The 20,252-nt window shown below is 44.5% G+C and overlaps 1 protein-coding gene across 2 annotated transcripts in view; it reads left to right on the forward strand.

Annotated features, from left to right (window-relative positions):
• The first annotated feature begins 554 nt into the window (after positions 1 to 554).
• Positions 555 to 20,252, forward strand: part of ACBD6 (acyl-CoA binding domain containing 6) — an 86,157-nt gene continuing 66,459 nt past the window's right edge. Inside the window, exons 1-3 of one of the 2 annotated variants that reach the window (XM_075760391.1) lie at positions 555 to 804; positions 7,032 to 7,096; positions 7,628 to 7,724. In XM_075760391.1, coding sequence (XP_075616506.1) covers positions 592 to 804; positions 7,032 to 7,096; positions 7,628 to 7,724 — 375 coding nt within the window. In that variant the 5' untranslated portion in view covers positions 555 to 591. The remainder of the gene's footprint in view (positions 805 to 7,031; positions 7,097 to 7,627; positions 7,725 to 20,252) is intronic. The other variant, XM_075760390.1, reaches the window with a different exon arrangement.

Genomic DNA, 20,252 nt, shown 5'->3' on the forward strand with positions numbered 1-20,252 from the left:
GGGCCAGCACCCGGCACCCGCACGCCGGGAGGACGCTGGCTGCCATCCCGCACCCGCCGCGTCCCGTCCGCCCAGGGCCTCCACCGAGAGCCGGGGGCTCCCCCCGCCCCCGCCCGGAGCCGCGGGCGGCCTGCGAGTGCCCTCCAGCGGCAGCGGGGAGGCGGCGGGTCCCCCTCGGCCCGGCAGGCTGCGGGAGCGGTGGCGGCGGCCCCCGGGCCAGGACCTCGGGGCACAGGGGGCCCAGCCAAGGGCAAAGGAGGGGGGGGGGGGTTTGGGGGCGCGGGGTGCTCGCGGGGGAGTGGAGGGCACGACACACAGGTTTGGCAAAAGTTATGAAAAGTGTGAGCGTGCGGACAGCCCCCTCGGCAGGTGTTTCTGTTTAATCCCCGCCGGCAGAGCCGCGGGCGGGGTCTTACAAAGCCGAGCTTAGGGGACGTGTCCTCCCCCTCGCTGACGTGCTGCTCTTAGATCCGCGGCCACCCCGGAACTCCCGGACACGGCGCGCGTTTCCCGGCGGCCGGCCGGTCCGCGCGTACCGAGGCGTAAGGGGGACCGGCGCGGCGGGCGGACCTGGGAGGGCGGCGGGCCGCCATGGCGTCGCCCCCGCTGGCGGCGGCGGCGGTGGTGGTAGCGGCGGGGCCCGGGAGCGGCGGTGAGGCGAGCTCGGGATCCGAGGAGACGGGGACGGCGCCGCCGGGCCGCGACCTGGCCGCGCTCTTCGAGCAGGCGGCCGAGAGGCTGCCGGGGCTGCTGCCCGCCGCCAGCAAGGAGCAGCTGCTCTACCTGTACGCCCGCTACAAGCAGGTGAGGCGGGACCGGAGCGGCTCGGCCCGGCCCACAGCCTGGGCCCGGGCACCCAGCGGGGCGGGCGGGACGTGAGGCCCGGGCGGAGGAGCGGGGTGAGGGCCGGCTCGTTACCCGAGTGGCCGGGCCTGAAGCTCTCCCGGGGCCGCCGGCCGAGGGCCTGGGCGGCTGCTGCACAAAACGTGGCGATGGCGAGTGGAAAAAGTTGTGTCGGGGGTGTGGGAGACGGGTGCGGGGAGCTTTCTGTCCTGTGCGGCACAAAGTTCCGTGCCTGTGGTGAAGGTAGCCAAAGTCTGGTAGGACAGTGTCCCGGTAAATTCATCACGCTAATTGTTGTTCTCAGCTCTCGCCCAGCTCCGTGTGGATAGCCCAAGCGTCGGGCCTCTGCTGCGGAGACGTGGGTTTGGCTTCGGCGGTGGATTGCAGCCGGGTGTCGGTGTGGAGGATTTGGCCTCTGTCGTTGGCGGCGGCGGCAAGTCACCCGTGGGTCGGTGGCCTGTCCGAGGGTCCGCTGGGTCTTTGCGGAGTGACTCGGCGGGCAAATCCAGCTGCCTTGCACGTGTTTGGCAGGCTCCCTGCGTGTGCTGGGTGATGAGCCGACTGGGACTCGTTAGGGAAGGTGACTGAATGGTTTGTAGTGCTCGTGTCCCTGTTAGAGACGTCGGGGATCTGCCATAATGGCCCAGGCATTAAATCTTTGGGGTTTTGATGCAACCATGTGAAGGACGTGTCTGTGGAGGGCTACGGAGTGGACTGGGAAACTAAACTGGTTGGTTCTAGTTATAATGTTGAACGTGACTCCTTTTCCCATTCAGTCCCTGTGAACTGAGCGAGCTCTAGGATGCATCCTGTGGGAATCCACGATGTGACTCTTTCCTGCTCCTGTGGGAGAAGTTACGTAAAACAAATAAAAAAACCCCACCAATTAAGATACAAAGGACTGTAATAATCACCTAACCTAGAGAAACACCTGGAAGATTAAAGAGTAGAAGTACAAATAGGACTGAGGCGTGTGGCAAGAGGTGCTGCCTTGACATGAAAACTGAATCCCACCCATTTGGATTAGTAGTCCAAGTTGGGTGTGCACATCTTTCCCAGGATTTTCCTCCCATATGCAATACCCTTGTCCTACTACTGCCACTTGTAAGCGCTTTCATTTTTTAATGCACTATTTAATTATCCTCTGGCTCCCAGGCTGTGGTTTGTGGACCATTAAGTGTATTAAAACACGTCACATGAGGTTTTGTTTTCAGAGCCTCACAAACACGTGGTCACGTGAGGTTTTGTTTTCAGATTTTTCTAATGTTTAAAGAGATCTCCAGGTTTCTCTTTCTCTTTTTAAGAAAGGGTAAAAAAAAAAACAGTAGGAGAACTTTTAAGAATAACAGGACCATGCCTAGGATGAAATGAAAAGAAAGGGTGTTTTTTCTCTTCTGTAATTTTTTGTCTGTATTCTCAGGAGATTTGTTGCAAACAACCTCTTATTTTTTACTCTGTTGTAAATGTTTTGTAGCTGTCCTAGGTGGAAATGGGAAGCCATTACTCATATATCAGCCCGTGATTATCTACAGACTCCAGAGGGTTTCCTGGTGTTAGCTCTGTAAGACCGATAAGGCGTTTAATGTTAAAAATTACTTAAATCGGAAGCTATTTGACAATAGTTTTGATACAAGTCAGAAAAAGCTGATAATTAACACTGGGACAGCACAGATTTCCAGTTGTCTTCAGCGGAGGGGAGCAGGGCACTTCTGTCCTCTTGTCCTTGGCCAAGCAGGATGCAACAGCACGTGCCTTTGTCCTCCTTGGTGGCAGGCTGTGCTTGGCTCCTGGGTTTCCGTGCCTTTGGCCGCCCACTGCTGTCCAGAAAGATGCCATCCCTCTTAGAGTGCCTGTAACAGAGGGTAGCGCTGGCAGTAGAGATGGGAGAAGTTTGCTAGCACAGCTACTGCAGGATTATGCTTTGCTAAGTTTGAGTTTTGCAGCGTTTTGTGCTTTAAATCAAAATGAGGGTGCTTAATGCAAGTTTTCTCTATTTAATTATAGCAGCTGTATCAGTATGCATAATGGACTGCTAATATATTACTCCGGTGGACAGTAGTATTGCTAGTGCACAAAAGGTGCTGACTCAGATCTGTCCACTGTCCTTGATTTGGCATCCTTGTCTTTCCTCAGTTTAGTGTTTTATGTCACTAAGGGCTTTGATTTAGGATACAGCACCGTCATAAAAGAGGTGACAGTAACAGCTGAGCTCTCTGTTAAAATACTGTATATTATTTATTTCAAACTGTTTGGGTAATAGGCATTTTCCTGGAATTTTATTACCTTTTATTGGAGGCCATTTCAGCATTTTATTACTTTTCTCTCTGATTTTGTTTATGTGTCAGAGACTTGAAAATAAGGGAATTGCTTAGTTGTCATCTCCAGTGAGGTTTTTAGAAGATGTTGCTGAGTTTACAACTCTGCCCCAGATCAGGAGGAAAAACAGACTAGTCGGTAGGGCTCTGGACTGGGACTGATTTTTTTTTTTTCTGTTTCTTCCCCTGCTTTCTCTGTAGCTTTGGACAAATCACTGGTCTGTGCCTTGAGTCTGTAGTGGTGAAGTGAAGATAACGCTTTCCTGTCATGTTGAGGATGCAAAAAAACCTGAGGTTCAGAAGGCATAGTAATGGAGACCAATGTAGCGGTCATCATTTGGAGAGGGGAGGGGATCCAGAACTTGCTGGAAATGATCAGACTGAGAAAGCTGCCCTGCTAGGAGGAGGATGTGCCTGTAAACGCTGAGAGGTGCAGGCAAGCTGGAAACCCAGTGCCACTGGCAAAATGGGGCTTATGCTTCATCTGAGTGCAGGCTCAAGAATATAATCTCATATTTACATGACGTCTTTCAAATATTGTAGAACGCGATGCCACGAATCTGCCCTGACCATGGGACTCTTCTGCCTGCAGCTCCCTGTCGCACGGAATAGCGTGATGGTGCTGACTTGGTGTCACGGTCTCTATCTCCTGGGACGTACAGCCCCTTGGTCATGGGGGCCAGACCCCTTGCCTTCTGTGGTTGATGTTTGCTCATTCTTCCTTACACCTTGCTTTCAGTCGATGGAGTATGGGGCTTTCCCACGGGTTGGGGCAGGTTAACGGGGCAGAGCTTTGGGCAGGAACAGGCAGGAATTCCTGTCTTGCCAAAGAAATTCATCTTACTTGGCCTGTGTACAGCTAGAGCTTAGTCCTTAGAGCCTCCTCGTGGAGACAAGTTCTGTTCTTATTATTACTACTCCGTAAGGAGACTGCAAATATGATTCACCTTACAAGATTTACAATCAGGTAAGAAGATTTGGCTGGAACTCCCTGGTGTATAAATGCATTAGTTGAAAAATTAGCAAAGAGCTGTTTTCCCACCGCCACCAGGAGCAGAGGTGGGGGGAGCATCAGTTGTGGAGTGATAGGTGAGGAGAATCTCGAGGTTTCTCCCAGTCCGGACCAGGAGCTGAAGTTGTATGGGGATGGTATGCAGTGCTGACGCATCTCTGAGCATCTGTCTATCCGGGCATTCTTCTGGATGTTGTGACCTTCAGCTCTAAGATGAAGGCTTCATCCAAGGTTTCTAAATTTCCATTTTGGCCACAAATGGAGGCGTCTGCAGACACTTCCCATTGGGAGCTGCCTGGGTCATCTTTGTACAATTCATGAGTATAGTGCCTGCAGGCGACTCTGCATGCAGAAGCAATACTTTAGGAAAGTATTTAATGCGTTCTGCCTGTCGTCTTTTTTTTTTTTTAATGCAGCTGATGAACTGTAAATGAGGAGAGCTAAGCATCAAGTGACCAGTCAGCCCCCTGGAGACCATCAGTAATTATTTTGTGGACACGGAATGGGAAACTCTAACTAGAAATAGTAATGTGGGCTCTTGTCTTTCTGCTGGTTATGGAGAAAAACAGCTTTTGAGGCCCTCCAGGGAAGTAGCAGGAGGGCAGAATCCTTCACAAAATTACACACACACACAGGATTTGTCATGGATTTGCACTGGCATATTTAACTAAAACTCCCTTTCCTCAGCCGTCAGGCTCTGGTCTCCTCTAATGTTAGATTCCTGGTTGGTTTCTGATGCATTACGGAGTCCTGCAGCAAAAAGAGGGAAGCCAAGATCTTTATTTTCTTATTTCCAACAAACCCATTGCAAGCCTTTTTAATATATCTTAAAATAGCAAACAGGGCACAAGTGCACTTTTTCCTCTCATGATGGATGAAATTTAACTACTGTTCCTTGATTTGTATTACTATTGATGTTACTAACAGTCTTTCCCAATGCTGGAACAGCTTTTGAATGCCAAATCTAAAGAGGAAACTGCTGTCGTGTTTTGATGATGGCAGTGGAAAATTAATATTAAAACAGATGAGTGGTTTTTTTTAATCCAACTTGGCCAATTTTTGCAGGTTAGATGTTGAAATACAGAATTGCCAAGCAGGCATTTTCTGTACAGATAATGAATATGCATTTTACTTCCATGTTTTGGTTTTTTGAAACAAATAGTCCAGTCCTGTTCTGAGCACAGGGGAAAACATTTACAGTACAACATGAATCGTGACTGATTTGTAGGACTTAACTGTTGCTAGCCCTTTCTCCTATTTCTCCATGAAATGTGTGATGTTGTTTTAAAGGCTGGCTAAGATGTTCTAATTTGAATGCATTGCTCACTCGGAGACAGTCAGATGTATAGAAAATTAATTTCAGTTACAGTCACTCATATCCTCTAACACTTTAAATGAAAACATAGTGTAACTAATAAATATCTCTCAGCACGGGCATGCTCTCTTTAAAGCCTGATTAATGATTCCATCCTCAGCATAAAATCCCCACCCTGTTAAGGTGAAGAATTGTTAGTTGATTTAAGCACTTCACCTGCCTGAACACTTGAGCATATTTCATAAAACATTTGATGAATGCAGTTTCTTTTTGCTTGGCTAACAAAATGTTCAACCAGCAGCCTTCGTCCGCCTCCAGAACGTACCAGAACGTACCTGTGTTCCCTCCCTGGGGTCTGTTTTGTGTCAGTTCATTCCCTGTCACAATGATACTTTAATTTTGGTTGGATTCACTTTACCAATGACACCTGTGTGCAAGGGGCTTTATTTTCTATGAGAAAGGGACACTGATAACAGCCAGATCTGGTGAGTCCTGACCCATATTCCCTGGCTCTTCCAGGCGCGGATGGAGGCACAGTCACTTAGACGTTCTCCTGAGCTGACTTGAAGAAAATACCTCTGTTACCCAAATCTCAGCCTGCTAATTGCTCTGTTCTGCAGGCCATTGTCAGCGCAGGAACGTGGTTGTGCCTTTGGAGCCCTGGGCAGGCGTAACCTCTGCCAGTCCTTTGTTTTTCCCTTTGTGGGCGAGCTTATGGAGGAGATACGGCTGCTAGACTTCTCTGCAGTGGGAGGAAGGGCTTTGTATTTGTCCCATCAGTACACCACCCTGTGGAAAACTGCCTGAATTCCACTGGCACCAGGTCCATTTTACACTGGCTATAAGATTTTTAATTTTTTCCATATATCTATCCACCAATTATAGCTCGTTCCATTGCTTCCTTGTGCTTCTTATTTCTCCCCCCACATTTTAATTTCTGGCTTGCTTCTGACAGATTGGTTCATCTCTGGCACTTAGGCCTTGACTTGTCTCTCTTGCAGTGCTTCCTATGCAGCCAGATGCCTCGGAGCAAATTCAGAAGCTGCTTGGCGTTCCTTTGCTCTGAGTCTGTCCCCTTGCCTTCCAGAAAATAATTAAGCAAAGTCTGTTTACTTGAGCTTTGTGTGGAAGCAGGTGAATTTCAGCCGTAATGAATAATCATCTCTGTAGAAACCCTAATCAACAGAATTTTTCTTGATACTGGTGGAGGATGAGGCATTTGCCTGGGTAATAAACATAACATTAAGTGAGAAATCACTTGCTGGTTATTCCTGTGGGGTAATGCATGCAAAAGAAATGAGCTGCATAACAAAATTGCTTCCCTTGCATCACGCAAAGAAAACACAGGGATGCAGGGGTGCTAATGACTATGAGAGTGCTAAAATGAGGGTAAGATGGGCCTGAGTTGTGTCAGTTCTTTCCCTCAAAAAACCTTTCCTCTGGCACAAGAACAGAATTACCCTGAAGCCATCAGAACCCAGTATTACCTTATGCAAGTCCCCTTCCCTTTGTTTTGTTCTAACAGAAGGAAATTTCTTTTCTTTAGGTGAAATGTGGAACCTGTAACACTCCGAAGCCAAGCTTCTTTGATTTTGAGGGAAAGCAGAAATGGTAAGAGGAAATCCTTGTATTTTTCCTCGCAATTCCCGGCTCTACTTTTTGTTGCATCTTGTCTCATCTGTTAACAGATTAGGGACCTAGAGGATGTCAACTCTGAGAGTCTGCCACTAAACTGGTTTTAAAATCCTTTGTTTAATAGGGAAGTGTTTGCGACTATGCCTGGTGCAGACATGAAATACCAGACTTCCTGTATTTACCTTGTTTATCCAGAATTAGCCTGCATACAACAAAAATTTTGTGATAATAACTACAGCTTTGCAAGCAGCTTTACTTTGTCAACGCAAACTATGTTCCAGCCTGGATCAGGATCCTCTGAAAGATCCTTTCACAGCGGGGTGCTGCACTGACAGTGGCCATTCACGGCTTCAGAGAAAAGTTGACCATTTCAAACTGAATGGAAGATGACTTTGCACACCCTGAAAGTATTTAGATGAATCTATTCACTGTGTTCCACTGATGACACTATAAAAATACATCGTGCTGTGTCTGAGTGGCTTGCTGATGTTTTGTTCTTTCTCCTAGGGAGGCTTGGAAAGCCCTGGGAGATACCAGCCCTCATCAAGCTATGCAGGAGTATGTTGCTACAGTGAAAAAACTGGACCCCAGTTGGAATCCGCAGGTAGGAAATATGAAAATATTGTTCAGAAAACGAACCAGCATTTGTCTTTGTAAAGCTGACAGTGGTTCAGCTTCGCACAGATTTTAATTGCTGCATGGCAAACTTCATTGTGAGCAGATTAAAGTCTGAATTCATTTTTAAAACTCTCCTTTTGTTATGCCTGAAACATGAAGAACCATCTCTTTCATTCATAATTATCCTCATTACAGTGAGCGCATGCACAGGGCTGGTTTGGCTATAGTGATCTAATTTATTTTGCTTTTATTGGTTCATGCTGTATTTAGCATGTAAAGATACTTTTTATTCTTTTCTCATCTTTCTCTTTTCAACTACTATTTAAATGTTGATCAATAGAAAGTAATCTCCATGAAAGTGACATGAACTGAATGATCAATTCTAAAAATGTTTCCTTTTTGTTTCGATGCAGCAAATTACCAAATCTGATTATGATTAGGTACTCCAACATAACAAGTGTATTTGTAAGTCCCGTCCGTATATGTGTGTTATAGGGAGGCTGTACTGTCATTTTAATTAATCTGTCTTTCATCTACTAGGTTTATTACTTGATTGAATATTTAAGGAGATCTCCTGTTTATAGACTGATTTTTATACAATTTTTGAAGAGGATTGCTCTTTAGAAAAAGTATTGCCTTTGATTGGAGTTAGAGTGGAGATATTTCACTAATAGCAAAATGCTGAAGGCATGGTAATTTCTTTTCATGGTAGGAAATTGATTCTTTTTTTGGTCCTGTGCTTTGGAAGCAAATTCTTGTGTGAGCACAAGCCTATGAATCAAGAATTTGATTCTCAGTTGTTTTCTGATGGTGTTCTGGAGACTAAAGAGTAATTGTTTTTTCTCCACTAGTTCATGTTTCGTGGTGTTGATCCTGATTTTGCAGCAAAGAAAGTGTCATTTAGAGAAAACCCTTTTTGATGCCCTTGGGGAAAATAGTTTTATGTGCTGTGCAGTTAGCAAGAGCTGGCTGCATGCTGTGTAAATTCTTGTCCAATCTAAAATTATCATATAGAAATAAAGCAATATTAAAAGAATCTATGTACAATCCTGAATGAAGAAAGTGTCGAGCAGTGTCAAGTGAAATGTACGGATATCTATTAAACAATAAAAACAACCAAAGAAAAAAGCCCCCAACACTTTCCTGAATTTTTATGAGTAAAGCTTCTGTTCATAAAAAGATTTCTCATGCATGGTGACAACCTTAGCTTTGGGTACTCCCTTCACTTTTTTGCCTCAGAGAAATACTTGTCACAGGTGTGACCTTTAGGTTACAAAGCTGTCAGCTGGGAAAGTGGAATAACCTGTTATTTAAAAAAAAACCAAACGTATTTTAAAGAAGCCATATAGCAAAGAAAGAATGGTTTGCAGCACTGCTCCTCCTCCGTTCCCCTAAGATGAGCATGTTTCTTCCCGGTGTTGTCCTTGCATAAGCCTGTTCCCAGGACTCAGGAGAAACTAGACCGTGCTGGATAGTGCTGTTGCACCAGCGTGTTTGCTCATTCCTGTGTTGCTCCATCCTTCCTTTTTGAATAGTTGGTGCAAGAAGTATGGGCTTGCAGGAGGAGAGCAGTGCTGGAGCTTGAACACAAATTTCTGTGAAGATGGCAGGGCTGTCAGAGTGGTTTAAAGAAATGTGATTTTCTTTCTTCAGACGCTTTTGTTGTAGCGTTTCAATTGATGTGCTTCTCACCCATGTAACTATGCAGATATTTCTTGGCTTTTTGAAGCCAATGGGTTTTTTTTTTTTTTTTTGCTGTGTGGTCTCAGTGCATGGAGCTACCATGCTGAGAAAAATCCATAGGATGCTGTCTGGTTTACTGTCCCTGCATAGGCGCTGCATTTCTTGTCTTGACTCTCTGTTTCCTGTGCCTTGCCTATGGCTGAGCTAGAAACCTGTGAAGAGATCCGAGTGCTTTACACTGAAGGAATATGCTCAGGCGCGGAAAAGGCCTAGCAGAGGAAGTTCCATCAGCAGAGAACATAATCTAAAAGTTAGCATTACAGTACAGATTACATCGCTTTCTTTAAAAGGAGTCACCTGTCCTTCTTACTACATCTGCCTTTTAATTCCACTTTTATACAACCAAGATGCTCTCAGGAGTCCTCTCATTCTGCTCTGTCTCATGCTGCTCTATACTCTTTTTTTTCTTTTTTTTTTTTCCCTACCAAATCCTCCCTCTGGAGCCACGAGAGGGAGCTCTGTTCTTTAAAATGATGGAGGTACATGTGTCAGGGGCATGGAAATAAAATAGCTATTTTAGTCTTCAAATTTGAAATTGGATTTATAGAAAAGATCTATGGGTACGTTACAGGGTGCTTCATCACTGTCATTGTCTCCTTTACATGCTCATCTGCTGGGTTCCTTTGAATTTTTCTTACATTTAGCGGATCATGAATGAAATACTTCTGGTGTTTGGTGAAAAGCAGTATAAAATGCTTGGTACAAATTTGAAAAGTTCAGCTTTCAGATCATTATGAATCATAAATTGTAATTACAGTGCAAGGGTGTTGGAATTTCTCATTGTACAACTTCATTAATTTTGCTATCGTAAAGCTTTCTCAATATTACCTACCTGGTTTCTCTTCAACAGTTCAGCTCATCCCTTAAAGTTGTTCTTGTGTGTAAACTTAAATCCTCTCAGTATCCTGTTTCATATATTTGCAAAGGGTTTTTCATGCCTTGATCCTTTAGTACTGAATATGCAAAATTTAAAACTTGGAAACACCTTATCTTTTTCATAGGTTCATTTTTTCCCCAGCAGATTTGCTGCTGTTCTGCAGCTTTCAGGCTGTCAGTATTTTTCTTAATAAGTAGAATGGATCTAAATGCAGAATTTCTTTTGTGATCTAAACAGATCCAGTCTTCATTCCTTCTCCGTGATTCTTCATTGATTCATTCTTTCATATTGACCTTGCAGTTTCTGTGCTAGTACATTTTCAGCATTGTACTGTAACTGCTATAATTTAGCAATCTTTTTTGTTTTGGATGGGGAAAGTAAAACTCCAAAGTAAAAACATTCTGATGCAGTAGGAGCACCCTGAATTTGTGCTCAGAAGCACTGAGAACACCGGCAGCAGCCAAAATCTGACCTGCTGCTTCCTACTCCTGCATGGAGTTTGGAGTACCTGCACTTTATTAGGATATGACTGAACATGGAGAGGCAGCGGCACAGCTGTTCTCTGCTCTGTGAAGCTGGTATGCTGCTTTTGACCATAGAGGCACATCTGTTGGCTCATCTCCATGGCTATTTCCAGTGTGGTTTAGTGTTCTTCACCCTTGCTGCTAGCAGGTTGTCTGATAGTCATGCCTAATCTTTTCTTTCAGAGCTTTGTCGAAAACCTGGAAGGAAATGATCATACTGCATTTATTTTCAGCAATTTTGTTGGTAGGACATCTTTAAAATAGCAGATAACCTGAAGGACACATAGGTGAGATCCATTGTCTTTACATTCATGAAGCTGCGGGAATCTTCTTGCTGTATTTATCTTGAACCCAGAAGCCTAGAACCAGCCATCACAATTGCCTTTCTGGATGCTTTGCAGTTAGGTCTTCCTATGTTGGCATGGGTCTTACCGTGTTTTGTGTTGTGGCCTTTGTTCCTTTTCCCAAGAACAGCTGTTAGTAGGAGGTCAGGACTACACTTTTCCATGTTCGTCTCCATTCTCCTCTTGTCACAGTCTTCCTTCGTCATCTTCTACCTTTTAGCACATCTTTTTGTTTCTTGTTCTTTCTTGTGAGTCATTCCTTCCAGTCTGAAGTTCCAGGCAGTGGAAAGGTAATTCTTGGACCAGCTCAGCTCTATTTGCATATTTCAGAGACATCACCTGTCCTTCAAGTCTATTCACTCTTCCTCCAGAACAGAGAATAATTTATAAAGCAATTCTTTTGCATTCCCTATCCTTAAACAGAAATGTTTCATGCCGTCAACACCTCCCACTGCTTTGGGTCCTTTAGAGAGGTAAATACGTCCTGGCTGCTTCGCCTCTCAGCCGTTCACCTGTCGTCTTCCCACTGGCAGCAAATCCCGTGTTGCTTTCGATGGCTTTTGCTGGGGTGTGTGCGCGTGAGTTTGGCAATGATTATTTATCTGCTGTCCTTGCCAGCCACCTGCAGCTTATTGCCTACGCGTGCCGGTCCCTCTGGCCCCTCTCTCACGCGGTGGCTCTGCGGTACCCGCTGTTGGGGTCCTACCCTGCAGTCTCAGCGATGGGTTTGGTGATTTTGGGAGGTTCTCCTTCACAAGCTGGTTGTCTTACATCTTTATGCAATAACTTCATTGTCATGAATATCCCCGTCTCTTTTGTATAATTGGTCACTTCTAGTGCTTGTAGCTTTTGAGACAGTCTCAGTAGCTGTATTTCCATTCCCCTCCACACTCTAAATTTCTAATCTCTGGCATGTATTTGATGTCACAAATCCCCACTGGCTTTAAGCATCCAGATTTTTCAAACCTCAGATTGACATGGGAGTTTGTGTCCGCAGGTGCTGACCACCCGGAGATGGGACGGCACCTCTCTTGCTCAGCATTGTCGTACACATCTCTTCAGCTGAGCTTGTGTCGCAAGGGACAGGGGTGGAGGTGTGTACACGACACTGCAGTGAGGCGGTTAGGAGCTGTTATTGATTGTTTCTTGTTACAAGATGGTTATATGGCACAGCTTAATAAAAATAAATAATAAAAAAAGCATCCAGATTTGCTCATCAGTTTTAGCCTTCCATTTGCTGATTGCAGTTTTGGCATCTCTTGATTCTAAATATTTCCTTTTCCTATTTCTTATATTGCACACTTACCAGTTCCAATCTCAACAGCTTGTCACGCTACTAACTTCAATGGCATCCTTCCCCAAACGCTCAGAGGCCACCTTTTATTTGCTTTGACTGTTGAAACTTGCAGGAGGACTTAATGACCTTCTATTTCTCTATTTAAAAAAAAAAAAAAAAAAATCTGCATTTTAACTTGTTTGACTCTACTTCACCAATAATGCACTTAGTAAGATTTCTTCTGTGTAGTGAGGAAAGTTGCATATAGGAATCGGAAGAGCAGAGACATGTCTCTAAGGCGAAGCAGGAAGAGAGCTCGAGTTGAAAGAAAATAGACATTCACCAAACATCTTTTTTTAAGCCCTAAAGGTTTGAAATTCCAGTGTTGATGTTTGCAGGGGAGAAAGCTGCCCATGTTTTTTCAAATACTGTTTTGTGCCTTGTTTGAGTAGAGGAGGATTTATTTCTCTGTACGCTGGACCAAGTAGTCAATAGGAGTAAAATATTTCTGTTGCTGTGCTGGTGTGGGAGCACCGAGTCGCGGTGTTTGGAGCAGCCAGGAGAGGACCCCTGGGGAACAAACAGTCTTATGAAAAAGAGAACAAACTTCCAAGTGAAAAAAATAGCAAATGCACTATTGCTGCAGGCTCAGAGCAGTCCAGTAAGCTGGAAAACCTGCAGGAATAAAACAAATTGATTTGTCCGGTGGCCAGTGGGTGTTTTTGCAGGAAGTACTGCAGGGGGCAATATTTGATAAGGTGGGTGGCCGGTTCCCCTATGCACAGGGCTGGGCTCCATCCCCCTGCTTTCTCTTGAAATAACCTTTCTCTATCACGGTTGAAATGCAACAAGCAAGTTGAAGCTAAAACGTGGAAAAGAGAACTTGCAATTCAAGGATACAGGGAAAAGCAGGAGAAACAATTTCCAGATTTGCAGGGGAGCTGAGTATGTATGCTTTTTATAGGTTGAGCGAGGTGTTACTGAAATATTTGAATGATTGATTTGAATTGGTGAGCCTCTTGTATTTAAGTAGGATCTCCAAGGCAACTTAAAATTTCTGTAGTGACTCAAATACAAACTGCGTATCCAATGATTTGGAAATCCAAACCTGAATTTTTCTTAAATTTGGATTCATTGCTCAAATCTGGTCTGTTCATGTCTGGAGCAAGAAGCTTTGCTCTTTTGCAGCTTACAGGTTTTGGTCAACTTCTAAGAATTACATTAGCGAATGGGAAATCACTCTGTATTTTCAGGCTGAAATCTGTGGATTTCTTGGTTAGTACTGCAGGCTGATTGAATTTCTGCTGGAAATTAATAAATGCATTAGAAGAACCATGGTCTGTAAACAAAATGAGTGCACCCATCGTGTTTTCCTGTTTTGTCTGTCAGTCAAACAGATGTCTCCCTTCATAATCTGTCCAAGCAACCACCGTTTGTGGTTGGGAAAGAGCAGCGGAGCGGTGTGGGCAGGATTACCAGGGGGATGGGAAGAGCAGGAAGGGACAAGACCTGTTTGGGCTGCAGCCCGTCACAGGCAGCAGCAAATTCACATACCCGCTGTGCAGTTAGTTTGGATAAACATCTCCGTTTGCGGCTTGAGGTCAGAAACTTTGAAAATAGTGACTTTATTTCTTTTTGTAGTATAAAAGCGATTTAATTTCATCGTGTAAAGTGGGAACTAATCGAATTATGGCTGTGCTCCTTAAAGCTTACCCCCCTGTGCCATGCTAATGCAGCAGGCTGGGGAGAGGAGCCTCCTGGGTTCCTGCGTGCTACGCAGCCGCGCTGCCAGGCTCCTCACTGTTCCTCTGTCTTTCTGGGTTTGCGTAGCTCCTTGTGTGTCACTTTACTCTGAGTGAATTTTGTGTTCGAGGGTTTCATTGTTTGGTTTTACCCAAATGTTAATAATTGAACTTCAGAATGCATTTTGTAACATCATGCTGGAAACAAACTGTACTGTTTGTTATATATTTTTGAAAGCTGTCATTTGAATGGCTGACCACATGGGAAGAAGCAAATCACTGAGATAATTCATAAACTCTGATTGGGCTCTTCCCCTTTGAAAAAACCCAACCAAAAAAAAAAAAAAATCCCCCCAAAATCCCTACCCAAACACCCAGCAAGCCTGTAAATTTTTTTTTTATTCTTTTAACAGAAAAGGAAGCACTAGAAATTAAGAACAAAACCAAAAAACTGATCCACCCCAGGCTTCTGATTTTGGGGAGTGTAAGACTAATGTTCTCTGGATTTAGGCAGCCTTGCAAACTGCAGAATTGGGTTTTTTTTGCGAACCACCTTGGGGCATGTGATAGTTTGGCATATGTCCTGAAAGGGCGTAGATCTTAACACAGAGATTCTTCTGCCCCGCTGCTCTTTGCCAGCGTGCAAGCAGAGTTCGTGGTAGATGCGGCCCTCTGGGAGGAGGGAATCTGCCCATGGTTTGTGTACACCTTACTTGTATGTGCGAGACTACTGGCAGTGACTCCTTTATTTTGTCAAAGTTGGATAAATGGCAATTTATTAGCTGCACAAGTTAAGCCTCAAGTGTTTTGCTACTGGAGCATGCTTTCAGCATAATTTTTTTTTTTACTAGCAAGGGGGTGTTTTCTTGTTCCTGTTGTGCAAGACAGTACAATATCACACTACAAACATGAACTAAACTTCCCCACGATAAAGATGGATGAAGTCGTACCCTTTGCTTCTCTGCACCTTCTCATGAGGAAAGTGTGCTGATGCTTCAGGTACTTGATATAGGTCCTACTCATAAACAAAGCTGTCCATAGGTCATTTGCTCCCTCTGTCCCTGTCCTTGCACATGTAACTGTTTATAAATTTTATTCCATGGAAGATAGCTCAACTCTGGCACACCAAGCAGGAGGGAGGTTGTTATGCTCTGAGCAGCAAATCAAATTCAATTTCCTATTTATGCTTACTCCTTTTAAAAGCAGCACAGGCTCACGGGCAGCGCAAGTCCTCGCTCAGTACTGTGAAGGTAACACTGCCATCCCTTGGCTGTTGTTTAAATGATGGAGCGGATTAATAAAATAGTATGTACAACTTCTGTTCGTAATGGTGACAGCGTAGATGGGAGCTGGGGGTGGTTTGCCACGAGCCTGCGGTTTGGGGATGGAGTTGTCAGAGGTGTCCTGAGGGTGCTTTGTTCTAGCAAGTGTCTCACATGCCAGGCGTAGGGTGCTGGGCTGGTGGGGCTGACAGCCGTGGTGGTCTGGGATTTTGCCTGTGGACAAGCTTGACAAATGATAGGGCGTTTTCTCCTCTGCAGCTGTGTTTTATTGTAGAGCACAAACCAAAATGCCAGATCCAGAGTGAGATTTTCAGGTTTTTGGAATTGCGGTTCTGGCAAGCTGTGCATAAGTGAAAAGTTAAAATGAGCAAGTGTCTCGTAGTAGAAATATAAACAGCTGGAATATGTGTCAGCCTTCCAACCCCTGGGAGTCTGTTGGATTGTTCTCTTTGATTTTACATCTCCGCAGAAATTTATGGTCTCAGTTCCTTTTATTTATGACATTGCAATCCTCGTTCAAGCAATTGATTGAAGTAGAACAGTGCCAAGCTGCAAGCCTGTATTTTAGAAATGTTGAAGTTTAGAAAGCAAACCAGTGATGCAAACAGCTGTGTATTGAAAGCAGCTCTGGAATCCAGTACAGAGGTTACCCATGTTTCCATGTTCCTAAACTTCTTCAAAGTAAAGAATTATCATGACAAGTGTTTGTACCTCTTCTCTCCCTCCTTTTTAAGCTGCCTGGTCTTGCTAAAAATATACTGTATGTTAAATATGTAATCTTACTAGCCCTGCAAGGGTTAACTTTTGCTTGTAACAATGTTAGCCCCTATTTTTCCGGCTCAGATCCAGCAGTGCTGATGCGTTATGTTGTTAGTGTACTGTGGGCAGCAGAATATATTCTCTCGCAGCTACCTGAATGTAACAGTAGTTGCTTTATGGAACTGCAAGCAAGAAATTGGGGGGCTCATCATTTTTTGCCTACCAATGCAGTGATTTTGGTTAAACATTTAAGCAAAGATGAAATATTTTTTCCTTTTGAATATGAAAATTAATTCATTGACATAATCTTGCACTAATTCAAAAAAAATCTTGTACTATCTAGAATGTATTCACAAAAAAAAAGAATAGAGACGTAGCTCTGCGTTGCTGATGCTGAGTGTGCTGCTGCAGCATAGTGATGTGTGTGACATCCCAGCATCACGATTCCTGGCTTACTGTTGGATTAAGACACTGCATGCTAGCCAGATATACCAGAGGCAACTGAAAAGGAAAAAAAAAAATCAAATTAATTTAAATATATATATATCAAATTATTGGCATTCAATGATGACAAGATGTAACAGAATGAGGCAAGGTACTTTACCATCCAACTTTCTGTGCAGCAGAGACCTAGTTGCTTTTCTTTCTTTCTTTCTTTCCCCCCTTCATAGATGTCAAGAAGTAACTGGGTTTGCTGAATGGCTGTAGGGCACAGGCAGCAGTGCTACAGCACCTGGTAATTCTGTGATCCTGCAGCTGTGGGATTGGAGGCATGGGACACAGCTGAGCTCTGCGACCTTAAAACTTCACTTGAGCAAGCACTCTCCTAGCTGAGAAAGTATCTCAATATCGGAGGACCACTAGATCCGGTTTAAGTTGCTGCTATGGCTGAGATAACAGAAAATGGATAGGTGCTGATACTTCCAGGGAAAGCCCGGGATTTTGGCTTAAATTGAGATGGCAAGGTTGAATTTGTTAAGATGTCAGACCACAAGCTGAAGTGGGTGAGATGCAACCAGGTATTGCTCTCTGCCATTTCTGCCTTGAGGTGGTAGGTTCTGGCAAGGAAGGGGTTTAAATGCCATGTGCAGTTTTTATTTGTTGCAGGGTTTAGCAGCAATGCTGTTTTCTCCCCAGCAACAAAAACGTGGATAACTAAAGTATTGAAAAGCTTGTTTTTATGAAGCAGCTGTGTGAGGCTGGAAGCAAAAAAGAGCAGTGTTGTGGCATGAGAAGTGACCCCGCCAGCAATCAAAACTTTCCTGTTGGGTTCATTTCTGTACTGAAACTCCACTGGCTAAAACAAAGTGGAAAATGAAGTTTTCAGTAGTGCTGGGCAACACTACAAAGCTGAGGTCTGGGGAGGTTGCAGCATGGGCTGGTGGAGGAGAGGCGTTGAACCAAGCAGGATGCTGTCGTGGGCTGTGGAGACGGGAGGCCAAGCAGGCAGCGAGGTGCAGGTAGGAGCTTGGGGCAGAGGTGGAAAGCCGAGCAGCCTGATGGAACAGGAGGTTTGGAAGGGGAGGAAAACCAAATGGGAAGTTGCAAGGGGAGGTGGGGAGGACCAGGAGGGTAAGAGGTGCTTTCTTTGCTCTGTCTTAGCTTCCCACTGGCCCGGTCAGTTCCCAAGCAGTGGGGAGCCTCCCTGACATCCATGGACCCCAATATTTGCCTGGGGTGCCCAGAAACCTAGAGGATCGCCTGATTTAATGCACCCATGTCACCCGGGATAGCAAAGCGAGGGGGTGAGTGAGGGTGGGAGGAGCAGGGACAGTCTCCTCTACTTGTGGCGGGAGGTGGGCTTTGAATTGCTCTGGAGCTCATGGTAGCCTCTCATCACACTCTTGTTCCTGTTTTGGCCAGCAACCCACCGGGCTGTGCTAGGAGCCTGACTGTTTTAAATGGGAAAGGGTGCAACCTCTAATTAAAAAAAAAAAACACACCTCACTCTTTCAAAGTAATTGAAGCTGTTGCAGAGCTTTCAACTTGCTGTGTCAGAGGCTGTTAAAAAAAAAAAAATCAGGAACTTGGGTAGAAATTACGGGTTTATCTTACTGTGAAGTATGTAATGCCTTGATTTTTAGGTGTGGAGTTGTAGACTTTACTTGATGGTACTCAGACACAGGAAGGGTCAGTGTACCCTGCTGCTTCACATGGCTGTGTAAAGGCTGGTTTAAAAGAGAATGTGTTACTTAAAAAGAGCATATGCTTTTGGTTAGGAGAAAATAGCTATGATTGTTTTGTGTGTAACATAAGCTGTAGCATAATTAAGCTGTTTCTTTAGTGAAAATACAGCTTTTCATGTTAGAAAAAGGTTAAGTGGTTATGTTTAGCTTGCTCTTTACATGAAGTATCAAGGAGATATTGAGTGTAATTACTGGAGATTAAGATTTTGTTTGGATGTTAGCTAACACATTGGTTAATGTCTTGTTAGGAGGAAAAAGAGTTATCCTTTAGAAGATTGTGTATTGTCTAACACTTAGAAACTCAGGCACTATTGTACCCAATTACTCCTATTGTAAGAAAAGACGGCAATCCTTAAATGTCTCTAGAGCATCCCATAAGTATTTTGAGCTGGGCTAACCAGCAGAGAGGCACGTAAAGGCTGAGCCACAGTGGCAGTGCACAGCGCTGAAGGCTGTTCAGCAGGCAGCTGCCTCCAGATCCTGCTGCGTCCTTCTGGCTGAGCCTGCCAAGGGTTACACCGTAACTTCCGAAGCCTTCTGTTCCTGCTGGGATGCTCTGGTCCTTCCCTTGCCTAAGTCTGTGGAGACAGGGACTAGTGAAGATCTCTTCATTCTCTTCATTTCTCTGCCTGCAGAGCTCATAAATCCACCCCTTCTCTGCTTTCACGACCCAGATCTGTTGGATTGTACTGTCTGGTCCGGTGTCACTCCAGCAAGCAGAGGATGAATATGTCAATAGGCAGGCTGGGGATGGGGGCTGGTGTCCTGCCACTGCTCTGTATCTCAAAAGTTAGGGTTGCCTTCAGCTCTCAACCTTCAGAGCACATGTTTCATCCCAAGCTAGGTAGTCTTTCGGTATTTCCAGTTTGGCTCAGAATATATTTATTTCTTGCTCATACAACTGTCTGTGTAACTCTAAACAAATATCTTGTATTAGATTGACAAACCCCAGCAATTACAGTACAGGCTGTGTTTGTATCTATAGCTTGGTCCCCTCTGCCTGAATACCTGCGGATTTTCATATAGGTGATGTGACGGAAGTGGTGAATTGTTTCCAGGACTACGATGGAACGCTCTGTGTTCCGCTTGTGAAAGCTCCTGATTTCTGCAGGCTGCCTCACACCAGAAGGGTGCAAACAGGCTGTTTGCTTCACCCTTTGGTCTGCAGCCATTGGGAGCCTGCAAGGAACTGCAGAGTCCACGAAAAGGAGACAAGGGAAGGAGGGTCTGCTGTCTGTCTTATGTTTGCCACCTGCGTAGCTGGTTTTATATTTTAAAAAAAAAAAAAAGCTTCACAAGTCAAAAACTGTTGGAAGCCACTGCATCATTTTTTTGATTGTGCGTATTTCATTCCATGTGTACGTTAAAATGTATACAGTGAGTCATGAAATCACAGCTACTAGCAGGCATAAAACATGCTCAAAATTACGTTAAGCATTTTACATTTATTTCCCTTCCCCTGACTGTCTTTACTACTAATTTCCAACTGTGATTATGATGCAGTTACTAACTCGTTAAATGAGTAATCTACGAGGCCTTGTTTTAGATCACAGCACTGTTTAACTATGCAGCACAATCACATTAATTATAGTATGTTTGGTTTTACTTTTAATATCATCTGGAAAATATTTTCCCTGTCTTAATCATGTTTATAAGAGGAAATTCTGCGATGAGATTTAAAAGAACCAGAAAACTTTTTTTTTTATGTAGCCATTAATGGAATAGTAACTAAACTCCCTGCGATATTTAAAACAAACACAAAAAAATCCCCAACACTATC

This window comes from Balearica regulorum, chromosome 8 (genome assembly GCF_011004875.1).
Source record: "Balearica regulorum gibbericeps isolate bBalReg1 chromosome 8, bBalReg1.pri, whole genome shotgun sequence".
NCBI lineage: Eukaryota > Metazoa > Chordata > Aves > Gruiformes > Gruidae > Balearica > Balearica regulorum.